General features: G+C 33.6%; 1 protein-coding gene across 4 annotated transcripts in view; it reads left to right on the top strand.

The window, feature by feature from the left end:
• LOC110287097 (complement factor H-like) overlaps positions 1–10,002 on the top strand; it is a 693,631-nt gene that overhangs the window by 626,109 nt on the left and 57,520 nt on the right. For 3 of the 4 annotated variants that reach the window (XM_021153834.2, XM_021153793.2, XM_021153901.2), the window contains exons 8-9: positions 961–1,155; positions 1,527–1,703. In XM_021153834.2, the coding sequence (XP_021009493.1) occupies positions 961–1,155; positions 1,527–1,703 (372 nt within the window). Of the gene's footprint in view, positions 1–960; positions 1,156–1,526; positions 1,704–8,130; positions 8,202–10,002 lie in introns of those variants that run through there. The other variant, XM_029480859.1, reaches the window with a different exon arrangement.

The raw sequence follows: 10,002 nt of genomic DNA, 5'->3' as shown, positions 1-10,002 counted from the left end.
AGACTATGCCGGGGCCTAGCAAACACAGAAGTGGATGATCACAGTCAGCTATTGGATGGACCACATGGCCCCCAATGAAGTAGCTAAAGGGATCTGCAACCCTATAGGTGGAACAACAATGTGAACTAACCAGTACCCCGGAGCTCTTGACTCTAGCTGCATATGTATCAAAAGATGACCTAGTCGGCCATTACTGCAAAGAGAGGCCCATTGGACTTGCAAACTTTATGCCCCAGTACAGGGGAACCCCAGTGCCAAAAAGGGGGGTGGTTGGGTAGGGGATTGGGGGGGTGGGTATGGGGGACTTTTGGGATAGCATTGAAAATGTAAACGAGGAAATTACCTAATAAAAAAAATTAAAAAAAATTCGGGAAAATTTCTCTCATAAAACAAAAACTAAAATAAATGTGGAAGATTAATGAAATGTGTTGGTCTTTATATATATATATATTTGTTGAAATAACTTTTAATATTTTGCATGAGGTTTCCCAAAGCTGAAACATACTTCATAGAAAAGTGATATTATTCTCATACAAGAGTAAAAATTATAAATAATTATCAAAAATAATTATGTATATAATAAAAGTAATCATATGTTACATATAAATGTAATATAATGAACAATAGATCATTTCAATTAAAGGTAAGAGAATAGCTCCATATGATTCCATACTCATGCTATATTTTAGTTTCAGTGAAAATTATAAATATACAGTTATCATATTGGATATTAACAAATATCTCAAATCCTCTTCTCTATTGGGTTATCAGCCATAACTTCATTTCACACGAAATGACATCCACATAAACCAATGTTTTCTTTTGTTTTATTTGCTTGTCCCACACCCCCACTCTCCTTTCAGTTCACTAAAAATAATTTACTGATCAAGAGCTTTATATCTGATATGAGTGTTTTTCTGGTTGCTTTATTTATTTTTATTTAATTTTTTTAATTTCAAGTGAAACCTTGTGATTTTCCACAACTCAAATATGGACATCTGTATTACGGAGAGAGATTAAGACCCTACTTCCCAGTGTCTATAGGAAAGGAATACAGCTATTACTGTGACGACGGGTTTTCAACACCTTCAGGGTCATACTGGAACTACCTTCGTTGCACAGCACAAGGGTGGGAGCCTGAAGTCCCATGCCTCAGTAAGCCAATGCCTTTGTATTTAACTATGTTTAGCTTTTTTAAAGAGAAAGTATATGCATAATTATAGTTAAGTTTCTCATGACAAGCATAAGACCAACAAAAGTATCTGTGAGCCAAAAGGCTATTTTCTGTCCTTTGGGAACAGCTCTTCATGAAATGTACACACACTATAGGGACTATAGAAATGCCTTTATCTCTTGCATATTTTATTCATAGAAAGTAAAGATTAATGCTACTCATTTAAATATTTATGATTATTTTTTTTCTGAATGCCATGCATGCTCATTAAACAATTATAAAGATAACATTTAACTTAAATGAAAGTTTTATTTTTTTCTAATCTTTAATTTTTAATTTTTGTGCTTCTTAGGAAAATGTGTTTTCCATTATGTGGAGAATGGAGAATCTTCACACTGGGAAAAAATATATATACAGGGTCAGTCTGTAAAAGTCCAGTGTTACAATGGCTATAGTCTTCAAAATGGTCAAGACACAATGACATGTACAGAGAATGGCTGGTCCCCTCCTCCCAAATGCATCCGTATCAGTAAGTAACCAGCCCTTACATCACAAGATTCTCATGACTCTCTGTCCCTTCTGTATTAACTGTGGCAAAATGCTTCATTGTTTCCAGTGTGGATAAGTGAATATTGAAGATTATTGATAAGTATACACAACCTAAACACTCCTAGTTGATCTTAAGCCATAATACAACAAAACATTTAGCAAACTTAATTTTATAGTACTATGTGTTTTCAACTTACTTTGCATTTGATCAAAACAATTATACAATTACAGTTTACAATTAAACAAAATAGATAAACACATCGTCCATATATTAACACTTTAAATAGCTGCTAATTAACTCTGATTTCTCTTTGATGTGTTATGGGGGAGGGAATTCTTGAATAGTGTGCATGGTCCAGATTTGATGTTTTTCTCCAATCTGTACTAACATGTTGTGTCAATTTCTTCTTTTCGTGTATCCTTGTAAATGTTTGAGTTTTGTCTCATTTTATTATTTTTAAAATAAATATCTATAAAATGTTACAATATCACAGTGTTGATATACATTCCTTTTCATGTCATTTTGGGGTTTTAAAATACTATCCTAAGTCAATTTATAGTTAACCATTTTTCAAATACAGTTTTCTTCTAATTTATACTTTAGTAATTGTTTTGCTGGAAAGTGAAGAATTCTTAAAAATGATCCTTTAGTTATATATGTCACAAATGTGGGTTTTATTAGACTTAATACTGCCAACTTTTTTTTCAACTTTTTTATATAGACTTGATTGCCATTATCTTGCATTTTCAGAACAATTTTGAAATTATAATATAATATTGAGTCTTCCTTTTTATGAATGTAATACATATTTAAAAGTATAGTCTGATTTTGAATGCTTGTCAATTGCCTTTTATTATACTACTTTGCTGATGAGAAACTTTTCTTAGCTTCATTCTTTTTTAGATAATTGTCCTTTATTTATTTAATCTCTAAGAATTTTATCTAGATTTATCTAAAATTTTAAAAGGTTAACAGTATTGATCTATTTAAAACTTTACTGTGTTTTTATTTGATAGCTTTTCTTTTATACTAGTTTTGCTTATAACCTTAATTTTACATATTTTTTCTAGAGTTTTTGTGAATTGGTTTGAACTATATGAATATGCAATATTTTAAAAATACTTCTGGTCTTTTTACTTTTTAAAATCCTATTAAGGCTGATTGATTTAGTTTTCTTCCTTCAAGTAACTCAAAATATCTTAAAGGAACTGAAAGCTTTATGCTCATATTCCAAGGACTTACCTATGAAAAAATCATTTTTCTTCAGGAATCAGTTAACACACGGATAGTGCTCAGGTCAGTGGCATTGACAATGAGTGTGATTCTGTGACTACAACCCCATTTAGAACCAGTCTTCTGAGGAATTTATCTTTTTCCCTTCCTCTTCAGCCTAAGTTCAATTCTGGTATTCTAGGTACTAAAGTTTCCTTTGGTTACTGTTTTTTTGCTTCTACTACATTATATCCATAGATTAATACATTGTAGGCTTGCTTGCCTGCTTGTTTTCATTCTAGAATTTTAATTTTTCTTTTATTCTGTTTTCATTGTTCTTTTTTCATGCAATACATCCTGACCTCAGCCACACTTCTCTCCATGCCTCCAAGTCCCCTCCACTCCAATCTCCTCCATATAAGCTGTTCTCCATTTCCCTTCAGATAAGAGCAGGCATCTTAGGGATATCAACTGAATGCACCATAGCAGAATGCAATAATACTTGGTAGAAATCACCATATCAAAGCTGGAGAAGGCAACCCAGTAGGCAGAAAAGGGTCCCAAGAACAGGCAAAGGAGTCAAAGACACTCCCACTCCCACTATTAGGTGTCCCACAAAATGCCAAAAATAAGAAAGCACAGTATATATACAGACCCACTCAGAGTCCATGATTATAGCTTCTATCTCTGTAACTTCTGAGAACTGCTTAGTTGATTCTGTGGACCATATTCTCCTGGTGTCCTCTAATCTTCTGTCTCCTAAAATCCTTTCTTCTCACCTTTTTCTGGGTTGTCCTATCTTTGCCTATTGTTTGTCTGTGTGTCTCTGTATCTGTTTCCACTCAGTTGCTTGACAAAGCCTCTCTGAAGATGATTAGTCTAGTCACTAATCTAGGAGTATAGCAGAATGTTATTAGCAATCATTGATATATATTTTTTTTTTGTCAGTAATGTTTGGTACCACTACATTTCTCTCAGCCATACAGCTTCCCATTCCTGGCCATCCAGCCATTGTTGAGGATGGACTCCCTTCATGGTTTGAGCCTCATTTTAGACCAGTCATTGGTTGGTCACTCCCATAAACACTGAGACACCATTGCCCAAGCACAATTTTGCAGACAGAACTGGTAGTGAGTCAAAAGTTTTAGGCCTTGGTTTGTTTCCGAATCCCACCAATGGAAGGTTTTCCTGGTTGCAGAAGATGGCCTGTTCAGGCTCCGTATTCTCCACCAGTAGGAGTCCTTCCTAGGTTCACTTAGGGTCACTTCATAGGTTCCAGAAAGTTTATACTACATTAGGTTTCCACATTGCTCCCAACTACTTAACTATTTCATGTGTCTTTCCCAGTTCTCTCTACTTCCCTCCTTCCCTCCCTTCCTCCTCGCATGATTCCCCCTTTTCCAATCCTGCCTTCCCCCAGTCCATCCATATTCTATTTCTCCTTCCTGGGGAGATCTGTTTGTCTTTACTGAAGTCTTCCTTGTCACTTAGCCTTTCCAGTCTCTGAATTGTAGCATATTATCCTTTACTTTACAGCTTATATCCATGCATTGTAAGTGAGTTCATACCCTATTTGTGTTTCATGATCTGGGTTGCTTTACTTAGGATGATTTTTTCTCTTTCCATCTATTTGTCTATGAATTTCATGATGTCTTTTTTTTCTAACAGCTGAGTAATTATTCATTGTATAAAAATACTACTGGTCTTCTGGTACCCATGGCCTGTGCATTATATTTTCTAACTTAATTCTATTACTTTCTGTAGCTTGTATGTATCATTCTCCTCTTTATAGCTTGTAAAGTAACTGGATTTTCTTTGAAAGATGGATTTACATAGATCTATTACAAGTAAATTATTTATACAATATAAAGGAATATTTTGGCAATTTAAAAATATGGTAAATAGTGAGATAGGGTAATATCTTATAATATTAGACATTAACTTTATTTCCTTCTAAAGAGTTAAATTTAAAATATTGAAATGTTAAATGAAAGTATAGGTTATAGAAATTTGTTAGGAAATTATACTATTTCTATTAATCAACACATTATATAATACTTACATTGGGTTTAAAGTATCTAGACCCATGAGCACTTTATAATTGGAAATTATAAAGAATTTCTTAGAAAACTATCTAAAACAGAAATTATTAAGTACTATGGCATTGTGTATGATAAAGCCTGTAATAATCTCGCAATGATTTGTAAGTATGGTTGGGACATTTTGGATCTATAGCAGCAATAAACAAGGCTTCTAGTTGAACTGTTTCCCTTTAAAAATCAGAAGTGTCAGGCCTTAGATTCAAAACACATCAGCATAGGAAGAAATTCTTGAATTTTAATTTTATCTTCCTAGTGTACTAATAACCACAATCACCTAAAAATTCCTCTTAAGTAGGATATTTTTCATAATTTATTTATAATCCTTTACATATCTAAAACTCCCTTATCAAATTTGTGAATATTTTCTTGCATGACATGGTTCATTTTCTGAGTTTCTAATAGTTAGTTCCAGGATTTTAACATTCAGTGAGGTCCAGATAAATATTTGTGAATTATTTTGTATATTTGGGGATCTTAAAGACAATTTTAAATTTTTGAGAATTTATTTTTTTCAGAATGTCCTAACATTTTAACAATGTGTGTTGATCATATTCACCTATCCCTAGTTAAAGATGTATTTTTGTTTAATTCTCTGGAAACTAGTTGGTTGGAGAGAATGTAATAAAAACAACCCATAAAAGCTGAATATTTCAGTCTCTTATTATCTGTTTGTTGATCACATATATGTGTACGTTTGAATAAATTCTACTTCAGATAGAAGCTTCTCTGGTAAAAAGTTAAGAGACAAATTAATCTTTTGAAAATGCATCTTTCATACAGAGTACTATATTTTATCATCTTTCTGCTCTGACCTACTCATCTCCCTTTCTCCCTTCTCATATTCTTGACCAGTTATTTCACATTAATAGTCCAACAACCACACACACACACACACACACACACACACACACACACACACACACCCCTAGTGAGTGCCTTTAGTACTGGCAGCCTGATTGTACGTTTTAGGCCTGATTATTTGAGATTGGATAACTAAAGAGAGGCTTATTTCTAGAGAAGACTGGTTTTCCTTTTTCAACAAACATTACCTCTTGCTTTTCAGCAAGGGGTAGTGATTATGAGAATTTCTCCATATGCATTGGGATGTCGACTAGTATTATAGTAAACTGTAGAAAAAATAGTTTTGAAATTTCATGGGCACTGCCTTCCTGTCATATACTTAAGACATTATCTGGTAGTAGGCAGCATAGTCTTTTTGCCCTCAAAGTCTTTCTGCTCCTTCTCAAATAAGAATTACCCAAGGCTTAGGTATAAAAATTGTTTTGGACAGTTACAAACAACATGGGTTTCTTTTAGTGGCTACTACATTACATAAGACTTAATATTTTATAATACTTTTTTTGAGACAGGGTTTCTCTGTGTAGCCCTGACTGTCCTGGAACTCACTCTGTAGACCAGGCTGGCCTTGAACTCAGAAATCTGCCTGTCTCTGCCTCCCAAGTGCTGGGATTAAAGGCGTGCACCACCACGCCTGGGTAATATCTTATAATATTAGACATTAACTATATTTCCTTCTAAACAGTTAAATTTAAAATATTGAAATGTTAAATGAAAGTATAGGTTATAGAAATTTGTTAGGGAATTATACTATTTCTATTAATCAACACATTATATAATACTTACATTGGGTTTAAAGTATCTAGACCAGTGAGCACTTAGAAGAAATGTCTTTCTATGTAGCCTTGCAATTTAGAATAAGCTTGTTCAGGTATGAAAAAATGTTTTTCTGGGGTCGATTTTGAGAAAATTGATACAGCATAATTACATTTTTCTATCTATGACAATAATAGATCTGTGGATATTTTTAGATCTGCATTTTCTTGTGGCACAATTCTGTTGTATAAAGCAGCTTCAGTAGATGGATAGCAAATACATGTTTTAGAATTGAAGTAATTATATTCATGCTATCTATTTTTCTTGAATGAGTGGGAGAGTCTGTGTCTTTTACTAACACTATTGATTTTAACTCATCAAATTAATTGACATGAATGTCCATAATAATTTTTACATATGTAAAAAGTATGATACAAATCCCATATTTTCTCTGTCCCTGCTTTTCTATGCCACAAGTCCAGTGACTCCAATCTTTTTGAGCAAAGTATATTTTGTTGCTTAAATTCAGTAAAATACTAATTTTTCTTCTTTAATAGGCAATTTGCTATTTTCTGGAAAATTTTTCCTTTTGCAAAGCCAACTCAATAATGCACCTTATTAATCTCTTGCTAGTCTAGATATCTAGTCTAGTGTTCCTTGTTTTGCAATATGTAGTATTGATAATTTCAACTAAATATGTTTCCTTCTTGTTTGTGTCTGTGACTCTATTTTTGCTTCTTTATACGTTTATTATATTCCTTTACAATAAAAACAACTCATTGTTTATTTCTAATCTTTATTAAGCATTGAACAACAATTCTATTTTTGGCACGTAGTTACAATGACATTTGAAATTATTGGTATTGGATTCTATAGTAGCTTTGGATATGCTTTCTAAGATCATCATATGATTCCAGGAACACTAATGGGGACATGAGCTTGAGTTTCCTAGGAGATCCAATTATTCTCAAGTTGAAAGAAAGAAGGAAGGAAAGAAAGAAAGAAAGAAAGAAAGAAAGAAAGAAAGAAAGAAAGAAAGAAAGAAAGAAAGAAAGAAAGAAAGAANGGGAAGGGAAGGGAAGGGAAGGGAAGGGAAGGGAAGGGAAGGGAAGGAAAGGAAAGGAAAGGAAAGGAAAGGAAGGCAATATTGTCCAGAGTTCTGATAATCTGTAAGATTATAGATTCATTTGGAGAAATCATTAAACATACTCTGTAACATATTATAAGTGCTTTAACTTTTACTTTGTTACAAAAGAAAATACATTATCAAGGACTATAATGATGAATCTTTAAACCTTTAAAATTTGTTGTCATTTTCTTTATTTTTATTTTTATTTTATGGACTAGTAATGTGAATGATTTTGTTTATTTTAGCTCTTCATTTACAAATGACTAATGGCTATTTTGTATCTTTTAACGTTGTAAATCATTAAGGTTCTGTGCACACACTCATATTTTTCTTATCTTTCTCCTTTTAGAGTCATGTTCAGTATCAGATATAGAAAGTGAGCATGGTTTTTTTTTTCTTTGCTGAATCTAATTTTATATATGCTCGAAATAGAAAAGCATTGTATAGCTTTAAATAGGGATATATAACAAATACTGGATAAGCATCAGGATCAACTACTTGCCTTCAAAATGGATGGTCACTTCAACCCTCATGCATTAGTGACCATTTTATTATATTTTGCAGTTATACTAATAATGTATAGGAGTTTGGTTTTATTCTCCTTGTATATGTCTGATATTCTTTCATTTATAAACAGGTTTTAAATTTCAAGAAAAAAAATCCACAGCATTTTTTTTCATTTTAGATTCATTGCTGCATTTAGAATATTAATTCATTTACCTTTTCAGTGCTTTAAAATATCTGATAGTTTTAAATCTAGTGAAGAAGTCTTTGACCAGATGCAAATCCCTGAATATGTAATATCCTTATAATATGTATTTGACACTTTGAGTTAAGGTCTATGAAGGAACATTGCCCTCTTAGAAGATATTTTTAAACATTTTTGTATTGGAAAGAAAGAAATGGTTCCAAGTACCAGAAATTTTGGTGTTTTGAAACTTTCCCTTGTTTTAGGAAATACAGTTAATAAAGATTTTCTCTAAGACTATCAATTAGTTCATCTAATCTAATTATTAGAAAAATACCCAGTGCTAATTTTCAAGAATTCAACATACCTTAAATAACAAGGTGATTTAACACATTCACTAATTTTGTAATATCTAATATTTTCATCTAGTGGGTTTTACAGAACTTTAAGGAAAAGGCAATTAAAATTATTATCATGTAATAGTCATTTATATTAAATTAAAATTAACAAGGTGGTATTGATTTTTCTTATTGTGAAGGGAAAACCCTTGTTTTTAAATTCAGCTAATCTACTTTTCTATATTTTATGAGTCATTTAAACTACTAAATATGGGACCTTAATTCAAAATATGGCATCAAATTTCACTAAAATTATACATTTATACTTGTTTATTTACTTGTAGTATGTGATTAATTTAAGAAAAATTGATCTGAAAGACTATTTTAAACTAAAATTTTATAAAAGTTTAAGAAAGGAGATAAAGGTCTTAGTTCCGGAAATGCACAGGTGAGAGTGTGGACTACAGAAGCTAACAGTTTCTGGGACAGGCAGAAGCTACAGAGCTTTTGAGGTAGCCCCCTTTTCGGGCTCCAAACATCCGGGCACCTTCCCTTCCAGAGGATAGGTGTCCACCCTGCCTGGGAGGGCTTTGCAGGAGCACCTGGGTGAGCCATCTTGGTTCCCGGATCCCTCCAAGAGTAGTCTGTGCAGTTGTGAGTGTGAACTACAGAAGCTAAGAGCTTCTGTGACGGGTCCAGTTTGGGGCCTTTATCTTCGGTCAGGAAGAAGGTCTGAATGCCACATATCTGTGCACCTTCCCTGTAAGAGGAGAGCTTGCCTGCAGAGAGTGCTCTGACCACTGAAACTCAGAGGAGAGAGCTAGTCTCCAAGGTCTGCTGATAGAGGCTAACAGAATCACAAAAGGAACAATCTCAAAACAGAGACAACTATAGCAACTTACTCCAGAGATTACAGGATGGCAAAAGGTAAACATAAGAATCTTACTAACAGGAACTTAGGAACTTAGTCTGCAAAGGTGAGAGGGTGCACCACAGAAGCAGACAGTTTTCTGGGACAGGCGGGAGCCACAGAGCCACTGAGGCAGCAAACTTTTCGGGCCGCAGACATCCGGACACCCACCCAGCCGGAGGACAGTAGTCTGCCCAGCAAGGGAGCCCTCTGCCTCAGGAGCAGGGAGCGCCATCTTGGTTCCAGGACTCCGCTGAACTTAGGAACTTAGTCTGCACAGGTGAG

The sequence above is a fragment of the Mus caroli genome, chromosome 1 (assembly GCF_900094665.2).
Source record: "Mus caroli chromosome 1, CAROLI_EIJ_v1.1, whole genome shotgun sequence".
NCBI classification, from domain to species: Eukaryota; Metazoa; Chordata; class Mammalia; order Rodentia; family Muridae; genus Mus; species Mus caroli.
This window is presented reverse-complemented; position numbering and strand designations above follow the sequence as displayed.